General features: G+C 37.0%; 1 protein-coding gene across 8 annotated transcripts in view; it reads left to right on the top strand.

The window, feature by feature from the left end:
• The window catches only part of ATP8A2 (ATPase phospholipid transporting 8A2), a 377,887-nt gene that overhangs the window by 47,500 nt on the left and 315,371 nt on the right, over positions 1-15,016 (top strand). For all 8 annotated transcript variants that reach the window (XM_034410593.3, XM_034410583.3, XM_087894716.1 and 5 more), the window contains 2 exons: positions 11,795-11,894; positions 13,290-13,388. In XM_034410593.3, the coding sequence (XP_034266484.1) occupies positions 11,795-11,894; positions 13,290-13,388 (199 nt within the window). The remainder of the gene's footprint in view (positions 1-11,794; positions 11,895-13,289; positions 13,389-15,016) is intronic.

Raw genomic sequence — 15,016 nt, 5'->3', positions numbered from 1 at the left:
CATTGCTATTAGGGAGACCAAGATTGAAGTCCCTACTTGGCTGTAGAGCTAGTAGATGAATTTAACCAAGGCAGTTTTTACTGTTTTGGGATGGATAATAATGAGGGGTTGTTATGTTCTGCTTTTGAGTTGGTTTTGGGAAAGGCAGGATAGAAATGTAAGAAATAACTAAATACATTTCTGTGTTTATATGTTGGATTTTTATACAATTTTGTCCAGTTGTTCCACAACTCTGAAGTGAACCTGGCTGAAGAAAAGGTCTGCAAGAAAACAAGCAAGCTCAGAGAGTACCAAAGACCCTTCAGTCTTGACATTGTTAAATTATTTGCAAACTGGCATTAGTTAGACTGAATATTTTAGTTTGCTTTGACTATGGTTTAACAAACAAACCACGGCCTGAGGCACCTACAGTAATGACCAAAATTGTGGAAACCTTTTGGGAAAAGTGTATTTTTGAGGTTTGATGGCTAATAACACCACCTTTTTTTCTTGAGTTTCAAGATGATCATATTCCACTGCTGGAATGGCCTGGGAATAGCCCAGACCTTAACCCAATTGAAAATCTATGGAGCCGACTAAAGAAATGTGTTAGTCAGAAGCAACCGAGCAATAAAACCCAGTTAATAGAAGCAATCATTCAATCTTGGTTTCACATTAAAGCAGCTGCAGAACTAAAAGACTTGGTTCACTCCATGGGAAGACATTGTAAGGCTGTAATTCATGCTAAAGGTTACCCAACTATTAACTGACATGGTGATAATTTTTGAATATCTCATTTTTTCTATGGTGATAATTTTTATATATCTTGTTTTTTCTATGTGTTTCACTTTTTTTCTTTATACTGTAACTGCTATTCTAATAGCAAATCATTCATAAAGGTTATTGCATTACATTCTTGATTAAATTATCTTTCCATTGATATATAATTTTATGGTACTACTCCCCCAAAAAATGGTGTTATTAGCTAGTTTTAGAAAATACTCTTTCCCCAAAAGGTTTCCACAATTTTGGCCACTACTGTATAAGCCAAAAGTTTAGAAAAGCAGTGATGATTCACACATACTAAGCCAAACTATAATTGTTGTGTAATACAGTGTATGAATCCAGTAATTGTTTTACATTTGCTCTGTTGTGTTTGAAAGAAAGTTAAAGGTTGAGTCAGCCTTCCATCCTTTCTAAGGTAGGTAAATTGAGGACCCAGTTTGTGGGGGCAATAAGCTGACTTTGTATAAATATACCAAAGGATGAAGGCTATTGCTGAGCACATTGTAAGCCACCCTGAGTCTCCGGAGAAGGGTGGCATATAAATCAAATTAAAAAAAAATGTCTTAGATATCTTTTAGTTCATCTCCAGTCTTTATCTGATAACATTGCTAAATCCTGAAATCATTACTTTGTTGCTTAGGGCTTTTTTCAGTGGGAAAATAGATGCCATGTCAATTTTCATATAATTTCCTATGAAGGATTTTTAAATTGTTATCACTGCATGCCAAAGTTTTTTTCAAAAAAAGCTTTGCAAGCATTGCCCTTGGATAGAAGTAATTAAGTTACTTCTTATCATAGGAAAATAGTTTTAAAATGACATTTTTATTGCTTAGGTTTTTTATTCCATTACAGAACCATGCTATTTATTGTCTTAAATTAACATTCTTAAATTGAAATTCAGAGATTGATTTTTCACAAAATTGCTTTGTATACTGTTCAATGCACTTGCCCTCCTTATTAAAATGCATTCTTAGAAGGTAGAGCTGGCTGTTTTTTTTAAAAAATATATCTTCTACCTTTCCCCCCCTTCATTTCACTGTAATTTGTCTTGGAATTGATATTTGCTTTCTTCAGTTTGAGATGCCCAAAGAAATGTCATGGGAATTTTTTCCAGCCAGCAGGGCAAGCTCATGTAAATTAGCTGGTATTATATATTATGTTTTAGTTTAGCATCTTGTGTGCCTAATCGATTGCAGTTTGTTTACTAAACAGTGATTGAAATACAGATGTTCTTTTCATTTGCTCACTGAATTGAAATTCTTACATATTGTCAAAATGAAAAAAATGGACTTGGATGGAAAAATTCTAGAATGGATCTGGGCAAAGGCAGTTAAATTTAAGCAAAAATAAATGGGAAGCTAGCAAGCTGAAAAACAATTCGCCAATATCCAGCTTACCCTTATTTAGCCATTCTTTACAAAAAAAGGTGGTTAAAACTTGCGGATTCTATGAATGATAGGCCTTCCTTGTTCACTTGCACTCTCAGGCTAGAAACCTTTAGGTATTAATCTGGGCTTTGTACTAGAAAATCTTGAGGCTTCTAGAATGAGGCAGCTCATTTTAACAGCTAAGTGCATTGCATTGTAGTCATGAAAGTGCAAGATCTGTGAAATCAAATACTGGTAAAAGATTGAAAGTGGTCATATATTGCCTCCTTATGGTAAGCAGTGAACAGAACCATTATATTACAAAGCCTGTAGAACCTAGTTTCTGGAATTCTTTCCAGGCCCATCAAAATAACTTCCTTCTAGGTCACATGGGAGGGAGGATTTCAAATGGAGAGAGGAAGACTCTGGTACTCTGCTCTGGGCTATGTGATCAGGAAAACAGAGATTGGTGGCTTTTGTTGTCTTCTGCACCAAATTTCGTACCCTTATATTCCAGTTTTGGAGAGCTATTCTACTGAGGAACAGATAAAATCTTAAGTCATTTCACTTATTTTTTTTCAACATTCCTTTGGTTGGAAAAAATACTAATGGTGGAAGCTGCATGCAATTCAGTGCTTGGTTTTATGATCATCTGACCAGAAAAAAAGTTTTAAAAATGTGTTTTCTAGAGTGGGGGAACCAAACTTGCTAGGTTCCTCTGGCTATTTGTCTCATAATAACAATTTGGTTGAAACTTAAAATGTGCCCTCAGGGCTGTTCTTACATTACTATACATTGTTTAACTGACAGGATTGAAGAGAGACTTGGCTTTGTTTTCTGTGATATAGTATTTTAATAAATGCAAAGAATATGTGCTTCTGTCTGGAGACACATTAAAAAGTACCAAAGTGTCATTGTGTTGCACAGCACTTTTGTATGATTAAAGAGACATTAAACAGTACCAGTCATTGGCAAATAAGGTTTGCTTGACAGTTGATCCAGAAATATGTGACAAATTAAATCCAAACAACTATATTGCCAGATGAGCAGCAGAATAGCAAAAGACCAACTGTTCCTACTAGAAGTTGCAGTTGACGGGTAGGGAGAATGACAATAGAAACCTGTTTCCTAGCTACCGAGCAAGCCTTCCAGCACCTGTTCTTTCTTCGCGTGCAAAACATGTGCGTGAAGTGAACCGGTGGTAACACCGGTTGAAACCCATCACTGACGTGCATGCGCACCGGCGACCTGGTCTTCCGGTTTCTGGCAAAAATGTGTACATGAAGACCAGATGGCCGGTGTGCCGGAACCTGGAAGAATAACAGGTGATGGCTCATGTGCCCGGAGAGATGGCTCTGCGTCCGCCATTATGGCTCTAGACCTATGATGGCGAATCTATGGCATGCGTGCCACAGGTAGTACGCAGAGCCATATCAGTGGGCATGCAAGCTCAGTTCCAGCATGCATACATACGTCGGCCAGCTGATTTTCAAGCCTTTTGGGCCCACCGGAAGTCAGGAAAAAGGCTGTTTCCAGCCTCCGGAGGGCCTCTGGGGGAGTGGGGAAGGCCATTTTTGCCCTCTCCAGCCTCCTAGAAAGGCTCTGGAGCCTGGGGAGAGCGAAAAACAGGCCTACCTTGCCATCGCATGGCAAAAGTGGGCGGAGCGCGAGGGGGGTTGCACACTCATGCGTGGGGGACGGGGCGCATAGAATTATGGGTGTGGGCACATGTGCGAGCGACCCCCCCCAGTCCCCCCACTTTTGGCACGCGATGGCAAAAAGGTTAGCCATCACTGCTCTAGACTGATACCTTAAACCAGTAATGGTGAACTTTTTCAGCACTGAGTGCCGAAAAGGTTGCATGGAAATGTTGCGCACACACGCGCACACTCGTCAGGCCACACTCCAGAAAAGCTGAACTTCCAGGTTCTAGCGTGCATGCGCACCTGACGATCAGCTGGCTGGCGTGCATGCGCAGGCTGGTTTTTGGCACTGCTGTGTGTGAAAGGATCTCATTCTGGAAAAGCCGAACTTCCGGATTCTGGCATGCATGCGTGCCTGACAATCAGCTGGCCGGCACGTATCGCACACCGGTTTTTGGCACTGCCACATGCATGAAGGATAGCTGATCATTGCGTGCGTATGCGTGCCAGAAACCCAAAAGACAGACAGGCAAGGCTGCGTGTGCCGGATTACATGGCTTTGAGTGCCACTTTGGGCGCTCGTGCCATAGGTTCGCCATCACGGCCTTAAACAAACTGCTAGAACTTATGATTTCTAGACTGAAACTTTAAACAAACTGGTGCTAGGTATGGCATATATTGTGCTATAAATGAATCATTGCTGAAAATACGGCAACAATATTTTGATTGTCTCCCTTTCCACAATCTTCTATTGAACAGCAAGAATGGAAAGAAATTGCTATTGATTAACTTGTAGCTGAAGGAGGAAGAGGATCCTAAATTGGAATTCATGATGACTTTTGCAAATGTCATTGATATCTTTAGTTCAAATTAAGATGGCATATTATCTTCCTGCAGCATATACCAACTTCCCTGTCTGGGTTTATTTAATTCTTTCTATGACATTGTCTCTCTATATTATTATTATTATTATTATTATTATTATTATTATTATTATTATTATTATTATTATTATTATTATTATTATTATTAATTGAATTTGTATACCGCCCTACTCCCGAAGGACTCAGGGCGGTGAACAGCCAAATAAAATACATATAATACAAATGTTAAAAAACCATTAAAATACAATTAAATAATTGGCCTGAAAAACGAAATTCAAAACACCCTAAATTCATAAGACAAATTTAAAATTTTAAATTTTTTTAAAAATAATTTAAAAGGGAGGTTAGACCTTTGCATTATAGATATATAATGCAAAGATAGGGAACCTGAGTCCTGGAAATACCCCCACTGGCAATGACTTGCAGTTCCACTCCACAGTGAAACGACTTGCCTGAAGAAGTTGTAGGTAGCAATAGCAATAGCACTTAGACTTACGTATCGCTTCACAGTGCTTTACAACCCTCTCTAAGTGGTTTACAGAGTCAGCATGTTGCCCCCAACAATCTGGGTCCTCATTTTACTGACCTTAGAAGGATGGAAGTCTTCATCACTGGAGGTTTTTAAGAAGAGATTGGACAATCATTTGTCTGAAATGTTATAGGGTTTCTTGCTTGAGCAGAGGGTTGGACAAGAAGACCTCCAAGGTCCCTTCCAACCAGAAGTGGGTTTCAGCAGGTTCTGACCAGTTCTGGAGAACTGGTAGCGGAAATTTTGAATAGTTCATAGAACCGGTAGTAAAAATTCTGATTGGCCCCGCCCCCATTTATTCTCTGCCTCCCGAGTCCCAGCTGATCGGGAGGAAATGGGGATTTTATTTATTTATTTAATTATTATTTATTATTTATTAATTAAATTTGTATGGCGCCCCTCTCCGAAGACTCAGGGTGGCTCACAATACATTTAAAATCATTATAAAAAAACATTTTAAAATTAAAAACATTAAAACTCATTCGCACCATTCATGGCCGGATCTTGCCGGATCGCAAGAGCGAGATCAACGGCCCCAGGCCTGCCAGAAAAGCCAGGTCTTCACTGCTTTTCGGGAGGCCAATACGGTGGGGATTTTGCAGTAACCTTCCCCTGGATTGGGGAAGGAATGGAGATTTTACAGTATCCTTCCCCTGGAGTGGGATGGGAATGGAGATTTTACAGTATCCTTCTCCTGCCATGCCCGCCAAGCCATGCCACACCCACTAAGCCACGTCCACAGAACTGGTAGTAAAAAAATTTGAAACCCACCACTGCTTCCAACCTCTGTTATTTCTATTTTTGAAGCTCCTAAAGCCCTGCCTGATTATAACTATGGTATGATTTCATCCTACAAAGAACTGTAGTGAAAACTATAAAATAAGCCTAGTAAAAGCATCAAATGTAGATCCTTGCATCCGATGCCTGCCTTAGGCATAATGCAACCATATCATTTCCTTTTTAGCTACAGACCTTCATTTTCCTGCTCAGTGCATCCCCCTGCCACAAAAAAATATTCTATTCCTTTTCTAGCCCATGCTCTCATTTTCTGATGGGAGTTTCTGCTTCAGAGGTGCCAGGGCTGATGAATTCACAAGCAGCTTGTGGGGTGGTGAGAAAAGCAGTCAGACATTAATTATAAGAATTGCTATATGGTAGAAAGTGAACCAGCAAAATAATCCAAGTGAATTCTAGAATTGAAAAGAAAAAAAAATAAGCTGATTAAAACCAAGAGCCAGCACCATAACCAATCCAGATACCATTCCTGCATTTATTGCTGGAAATGGAGGAATTAAGATTTATAGAAAGTAGTTCCAAAAAAAAGGCTAAATGGTGAGGGAGTCAAGGAACTTTTACCTTTGTTCCAAATTAAGAATAGCTGCATGATATGAAAGTCTGAGATAAGAGATGATTTATGTTTAGAAATAAACCGTGAAGTCATCTTAACTTTTCAAATTACTACTCCCTTTCAAAGAAAATGTCATTTCACCCTGCTTGCACCCTACTTTTGACAAGACTTTGTTTTGCAAATATAATTGAAAGACTCTGAGGGAGGGAGGCAGTAGAAAAGGCCAGGTGCAACATGCAGATGGAAGTTAAATTTAGGCCTTGACTACAAACGGGATAGGATTTGACCAACTGCATGTCAATGCTCTATATCTTTGGGAGCATAAGCAATTGATATGTGTGGCAAATGTTGCATTATATCCTTGAGAATCCACATTGTAGGCTATTTGTGATTAAATGTTTTAATGTCATTAATTTCAAATGACCTACTGCAGTGTTTCTCAACCTTGGCAAATGCTATGCTGGCTAGGGAATTCTGGGAGTTGAAGTCCATACCTCTTAAACTTAAAGATCATACAACTGTTGGAACAAATGGATATCCAATCATAATTCCAGATTAAGATGTCAGTTTTAAATATTTCTTAAGATTGGAATTTATTCAATATAGATTGAATATAAAAGTATTTTATTTACTTGTAGTCCTTAAATTGTATTATTCATTCCACTTCTTTATGGTTCATTCTCTTTATTGTAAATTTAATCAACATCTGTAAGTTATACCCATCTGTTGAGCTTCCATTCTTAGTTTGCTATTAGTATCTGGAATTTGAGATCCGGGTTAGGGTGTTTAAGAAGTGGGAAACTTCACTCAGTTATGTATGACATTAGGCCAGTCTTAATCCCATATTAAGTAAGTCTCAATGGGTTGGACTGTAACATGCCAAGCCAAAAGCCATGATTTAGAAACTAAGATGGCTGGGTCAATACAATATGTTTGGCCAACATCTAACAATTAATTATAGATTAGTGTGGTGAACACGATAGTTATATTGGGTAGGAATATTATGTATACCATCTTTTGTTCCCAAAGAAAAAAAGACATAAATTTAATGAAAAAGATTATTATATGTGTTATTTTAATATTGTCACCTCAAATCATGAGATGGGTAGAATATAAATGTAATAATTTAGGTTGACTCAGCCTTCCATCCTTTCTAAGGTGGGTAAATTGAGGACCCAGTTTGTGGGGGGCTCAGTCAGTAAGCTGACTTTGTAAAAAATATACAAAAGTATGAAGGCTATTGCTTAACGCATCGTAAGCCGCCCTGAGTCTCCGGAGAAGGGCGGCATATAAATCAAATTAAAATAAATAAATAAATAAATAAATAAATAAATAATTTTAAAATAAAATATTTTAGACTACTAAGATACTTGAAACTGAGAATATATAGGGATGACTGATTCTTTCAGAAGCAAGAGGTCCATGGACCACAGAGATTTGTTGATATTTGTCAAGTTTCATATGGCTAATTTTGTTTGTGCTGAGAAATTAAGTATTATCAGACCTGGTTATTACTTTGATGGGAGACCAAAATGGGATATCAGGATTCTTAGCTAGACAAAGACAGAGAAACTTTGCCAGAATAAGGCAAAAGCAACCCAATTCCACACTGATGTCAAGAAAGCTACGTAGATGTATCTTAATGGTCAGTCTCAACTCAACTGTGACTGCACACATTATCATTGTTAGAACCACTCATAGCAGAAAACCCTATGCTTCACTTTTCCTTTCGCAGGCTTTTCTACTTTATTAATAGAATATGACACAGATGATCTAATTTTATAACATTATCTCCAGCATGGTGTGATGAAGAATGCTATGTATATTGTAAGAATCATTTGTGTACATAGAAAGGCATCCTTTTACTGAGTACTGATGCTTTTCCAAATGGAACATTATTCTGATGGTGCATTAATAACAAAAATAGGCTAATGTGAGGGTGCTTAATTAATACAAGCAAATAAATGATCAGAATATTGTCATGTTTTATTGCTTGCCAGCAATCGATTTTCTTACTCACTGAAAATTATACGTACGCCAGAGGTCAGGAAGCTGAATGAACAAAATACAAGACAATTCTTCCTGCCAAAGGGTTATGCAAGGTGTGTTCAAAACAATTAGACCTAAACAATACTCTCCTTGGCATGGTTTCTTTGACAGCTACTGCAGATACCTAAAAGCAAAAGAATGAAATATGAATTAAATGAATCAATGAAAAAAAAATGATTCTCATTGCTGGTAATACAGCATATCTAAGCTTCCTAATTTTATAAATTGCACTCCCATCAGAGTTAAACTGGTTGCTTTTTTTACTGCAGTTGTCTAACTGAGGAAGGAAGGAAGGAAGGAAGGAAGGAAGGAAGGAAGGAAGGAAGGAAGGAAGGAAGGAAGGATGTTAACCCATGTTAACATCACATATTTTCAAAGGAATAGCCAGCAGAAAAATCTTTATTTATGGTTTGTGTTTTTCCCTACCTGCATAGCTTTTATATTTATATATATAAGAATCTTTCTCTCTGTAATATTATAGTGTATTATATGTTCTAATTATTTTTGTGTACAACTTTTCCCTATTACATGATTTTTGATGCATCTGTTACAAAGAAGTCTGTATGTTCCTTATTGGGGTTGATTTGGTGGATCATGTCATGTTTCTCCCATTAAAGTCCATGGCAGATTTTCCCCCCATCTCTAGATTGAGTCATATGTTCAGCCTATTGTACTTTGGTCTTTTACTGTTGGAGCTCTACCACCTTCTAGCAGTAATTCTGGTCATTTGGTGGAGGCCAGAGTTTAAGTCCAACAAAAAAACCTCCCAAGCTCTGACTGTAGTCTCAGCCTGACCTTGACAGTAGTATAAAAATGATTTTTAACTTTTTAAATTTATTTTAGATGTTGCCCAACTCCAATTGATTCTGGAAGTCTCACAGTATGAACAAGATGTATTATGTTTCTGCTAATGTGCTCATATGTTATTGTCCGCATTTGATCAGTTAACTATTCTAACTTATATATTCACACTCCATTCTGAGTTATAAAAACATACTGTAACTCTTTCCCTATATTGGAAGTGTATTTTCTGTTTTAGAGCACATGATGGGACTTCACATATTTCTTAAAATCTGCCAGTACAAACTATTTTTCTATGTGCTTCTCATTTAAAATGTAGCTTGTCTGCACTTGTGCTTGAAAATGTTGGAAGATACGGTGTCCTAAATCTTCAGGGGGAGGAAAGGAGGTTAGCCTGTACTTCTTTGCAGTGTAATGCAAGACACAGTCTTTAGAGAGATTAGATTTATGTGCATTACACATTTAAAATGATGAAAGAAAGAATGGAAAATGAAAAACAAAGATTCTGTGGTAGGTTTTTTTTTTTTTTTTGCAAAGTTATCTCATTTTAGATTGGTTTTGTGAATCCTGACAATGTCTTAATTTTGAGGTTTTAAAAATATTAATATAAAATGTGTGAATTGTTTCAATGCCATACAGTATCCCTGGATGTATTTTTTTCAGTGTCTTGCTGTAATTGCTATTTAAAACTGGCAGTCTTTGGTGACCCATAAAAGATTAGGGAAACAATAATAGAGATAGTTTGGTGTAGAGATTGAGGGCTAGAAATCAGAAGATCATGAGTTTTAATTTTACTTTGGACACAAAGCCATCTGAGTAACTTTGGGCCAGTTACTCTCTCAGACCAAGGAAGAAAGCAGTGGCAAAGCACTTCTAAAAAACTTGCCAAGAAAATTGCAGGGACTTATCCAGGTAGACTCCATAAGTCAAAAACTGACTTGTGTGAGCGTGTGCTGCAAAATACAGATTAATATAGTATTTCTCCTGACCTGAACAATATAGGTGTGCCATATGTATTGACAATATATAAATGATCTCTGATGTGCTATGTGCTATGTTTTTCATTCTACATTCTTAAAAAAAATATCTATACTGGTCTTTTGTGACTTTGTTCTTATTTTTCTTATTCTTGTTTTGAGCGTGTTATTGGAGTCAGTACAACCTTGAGGCAGGCTTCTGAGAATGAAAAACAGAATTAGGAATGGCAATTTTTAAGAAGGCCAAAATATAAATTACAGTGGAGAAAGATGAAACATGCCAACTCTTGGACCAGGACCCAGCCTATAGTTACCTGGGATTTATTGCAGTAAAATTGTGCTTTCTATTAAAATGCTTGCTGAAAATCTCATTGTTCTTTTTCAAGTTGATTTCCCAAAGCAGTAACTAAACATTATGGATGCCATGCAACCAGTTCTTTCTATCATCTGGTAACATGCAGAAGCAGTCATAGCTGATTTTCTATTTTCAAAAGCACCAGTTGTGGACAAAAAAAAAAAAAAAATTCAATGGGTAGCAGTTCATGTCATATAGTGTTTGGGTCCTACAGGCAGTGGCAAGGAGGAGAATTTGATGTGAGCTGCTGTTTCATATGCAGAATGTATAGGAAAAAGATCTAATCTCATAAAGAACTGTCCGTTGTGCTGAAGTTTGCTTGCTACATTTACAATGGATTTTTTTTAATTGTTATGGTTTGCTATCAGATAGAAGTCTGCTGGCTCTAATCATCGATCCATAATGGAAGCAAAGCAGATTTCTAATATATTTGCCTTGAGAATGGGAACTATATATATATTTATTTCTGAAACATCCATTGTTAATTAAACTACAAATCTGTTAATTAAACAAAACCAAATCTGAGACAATAGATTTAGAAAAGCTAAATTAGAAAATCTCTGTTTGAATAAACCAAGGATTCAGATCCCTATTTCACTATTAATGTAATAGAACATTGAGATTTTCTGATAGTAAATATCTATAGGATTTGAAAGTGATAGTAATGAAGCCTCTTCTTTGTGTGTCACAGAATTGTTGAGGTTGTTTAGTAAGGACATTACTTGGTTTCTTTGGCTTAGCTGTGATGATTTTCAATTTAGATCTAATGTATTCTGTTTTCTTCCTGGGCTCAGTTTGTTTATTTAGTCGGTTTAGAGTGAGATATATTGTAAATCCCTGATCTTGGACTTGGCAAGCCCTGAAAAGACAGTTACAGAAAAACTGAGGAGAGAATGTGTAAAAGCAGAAGATACAGATGCTAGAAAGAGCAACCATTAAATAAAAGTGATTGCATTAATTTGAAGCAATCATCTAATTATCTGGCTATGATTCAATTCACAGTTAAATCACTTAGCTCAATGGTCTCACCTCCTCCCACCTTTTAAAGCAATGTCTTATTTTGCTTCTCAAAACAGCACAGCTAAATACAGCGTGGTGACATTTCTACCTCGATTCCTGTATGAACAGATTAGAAAAGCTGCAAATGCTTTCTTCCTCTTCATTGCCTTACTGCAGGTATGTCTATATTGAAGTAAAACAACTGTATGCATAGCTTAATTTAATACAGTGGCAGGTGAACAGTCTGTGACTACGAACTCTTGTAGCATTGATGAAGTTGCACAACGCATAAGCATATACTTTAACCATGCATGATGAACTAAGTGTAGTCCAACAAATGTATGTAGATCATTTGTCCATTTTATGATGAATCATAATGGTATTGCTAAATTGAATGTTAGCCTAGAAAATATAATGATAATGCTTTTAATCTATTGTTATACACAACGGGGCGGCAGGATGGCTCAGCAGTTAAGACACAATGGCTTGTCAACTGGAAAGCCCGGGTTCGAGACCCGAGTGCCATGCAATGGGATGAGGTTCTTCACCTCAGCTCCTGCCAACGTAGCAGTTTGAAAGTATGCAAATGTGAGCAGATAAATAGGTAGTGCTTTGGCGAGAAGGTTGCTGCATTCTGTATTTTCATGCTGGCCACATGATGACAGAAGCATCTCTCAGACAACACAGCTCTCCCTCAGCTGAGAATCAGAGGTGAGCACTACCCCCTTCAGCCAGTTATGACTGCACAGGGGAAACCTTTAAACCTTTTATACTTGACAGTTATCAAAGCAGGAAATAGCAATCTTAACTAAAACCAGTTTTAACAAAAACCGGAAATATTGGAAATAGCAATCTTATCCAAAGCAGACTCAGAATTTGGATTTTCCAATATAGGTTTGACGATTTAAACAAGCTCAGAATTGTATGGGTCAGAGAAAATAAAAAGGCAGCAGTCATTTGATAGTAATCCCAGCCAATCAGGAATCACTCATTAACAAATAACAGGAGTCAATCTTGTACATTCTGATACTTTTTTAGTACGTGTATTTCCTGATTTTGGGGCTTCAGTTGATACTGAGTAGAATTCTTATCACTTCTAGGCTGGGATGGTGTGTGCTGCAGTTTAACAACAACAGGAAATTTGGTCAGAAACTAGAAAAAATTTGGTCTGAGTAGAGCTTTGAACCTCGATCACGCATAATCCATCGTAGTTACTTTATTTAGGCCTCATTATTATAGGCTAATTTCACTTCTTAGTATGGACAGGGTCAGTTAGAACAGCTGCAGGTAGAGGATGTTTATATCCTGAATATTTTATAAATTTCTGCCCAAATGATTCTGTCAAGTCATATTTTTCCGACTTTGGATCCCTGGCAAGATAAATCAGCAGAGAAGGGATTGAAGTGCTGAAGCAACATAAAAAAGTAAGACAAGAATAAATTTCTCAGTCATCTGCCCACTCTCAATTCCCCCTTCTGAAATTAAGAGATGACACTATTTTTATTTTGCAGTATATATTTTTACTTCCTCTTTCTTTGAATACTTTTCTAAATACATACATTTCTTTTTCAGCAAATTCCAGAGGTCTCTCCAACTGGAAGATATACTACCTTGGTGCCATTTCTATTTATTCTAACAGTTGCTGGCATCAAAGAAATAATAGAAGATTATGTGAGTATAAATTTAGATTTTGGAAGAAATGTCTGTCCCTTTGCAATATAGCAAGAAACATTCAGATGTATAAAACTAATTTGCATGATTACTCAAGTCACTTTAATAGTAGCTCCATTTTGAGACAATGCGATACTGAAGATTAAAATTAAAAATAATATTTTTAATTAAAAAAATAACAAAACAGCAAGATAAACTAGGAGTGTACTACCTTGAAGATTAGAAAATAATTACAGGTAGTCCTCAGTTTAGGACTGGTCACTTAGAAACTATTCAGAATTATGACCAACCTCCCTGGGGATAATATTGCAACATATGGAAAGGTTTACATGCTATAAAGAAAAGTTTTCTAATTTAAGGTATGAAATTGCATAAAGAAAAGTTTTCTAGAATTTTGCGAGACTGCCTTCTGCCGCCAATAGCCTCCCATCGACCAGTACGCTCCCACAGAGAGGGACTCCTCAGGGTGCCGTCAGCCAGGCAATGTCAGCTGGCGACCCCCAGGGGGAGGGCCTTCTCTGTGGTAGCACCTGCCCTCTGGAACGATTTGCCCCCAGAGATACAAAGGATACCAGATCTCCGGGCCTTTCGCCGTGCCCTAAAAACTTTTCTTTTCCATCAAGCAGGGCTGGCGTGAACCCCCCCCTCCCTTTTTTTAGCTCTTTTTAGCTTTTTAAGTGTAAATTGGGTTTTAATTGGATTGTTTTAAATTGTGGGCCAAAGCTGTATAATTCTTTTAATTGATTTTAAATTTTGTATTGGTATGTTTTTTATTCTTGGCTGTGCACCGCCCTGAGTCCAATAGGAGAAGGGCGGTATATAAATTGAATAAATTGAATTGAATTGAATTGAATTTTATGTATGAAATTCTGCTATGCTATGCAGAAATGGAATGAAAGGAAGTTCTTCCATCGCTTGTACTAATTGCTTTAATGCTAGGTTAGCCAAAATGCTGTGAAGATATTACTGAAGATATTCAGCATATTAAACATTCAGTACATCAGAATATCAAATATTACTGAAATAAAATTCCCATCAACCAGAGTTGATTATATTGGCTTGGATTGATGGGAATTGGGATTCTATCTAAACCATCTGGAAGGTTATAGATTACCATTTCATGCCCTATTGTGTGACTCAGAAGATGATTCAACAGAGAAGATGATCCATGCATTTTTCATGGAAAAGGTTCTCAGGGTGATCCTCAACATTATCATGTAGCTAAAACAACAAATAGTAGTTGATATGAAAAACTTCATTATAAAAGATACTACCGAGATAATACCAGTCAGAGCAGACAGTATGGGACTAAGTAAATTAATTAAAAAATCGGTTTGAGTAAAAAACCTAATGCTGCTGAACTGTATAAGTCTATAAACTGTCTAAATGAGTGAATTCGTAGGAATCAGAATTAAGCAATGGGACGGTGGGGAGGTGGAAACAGACATTTAATAAGAAATACATTCCTTGAACATACAACTGTATGACTGCATAAAAGATATTGGTGAAAAATCCAGTATTACTCATTCTATGAAATTTCTTGATAAATTGGTATATGTCAGTTGAGCAGGTTCTTCTCTGTATATATTCCCTCGATTTGGGGAATCATATAGACATGATTCAAAGTA

Source organism: Pantherophis guttatus, chromosome 5 (assembly GCF_059756535.1).
Source record: "Pantherophis guttatus breed Tessera chromosome 5, ASM5975653v1, whole genome shotgun sequence".
Lineage (NCBI taxonomy): Eukaryota > Metazoa > Chordata > Lepidosauria > Squamata > Colubridae > Pantherophis > Pantherophis guttatus.
This window is presented reverse-complemented; position numbering and strand designations above follow the sequence as displayed.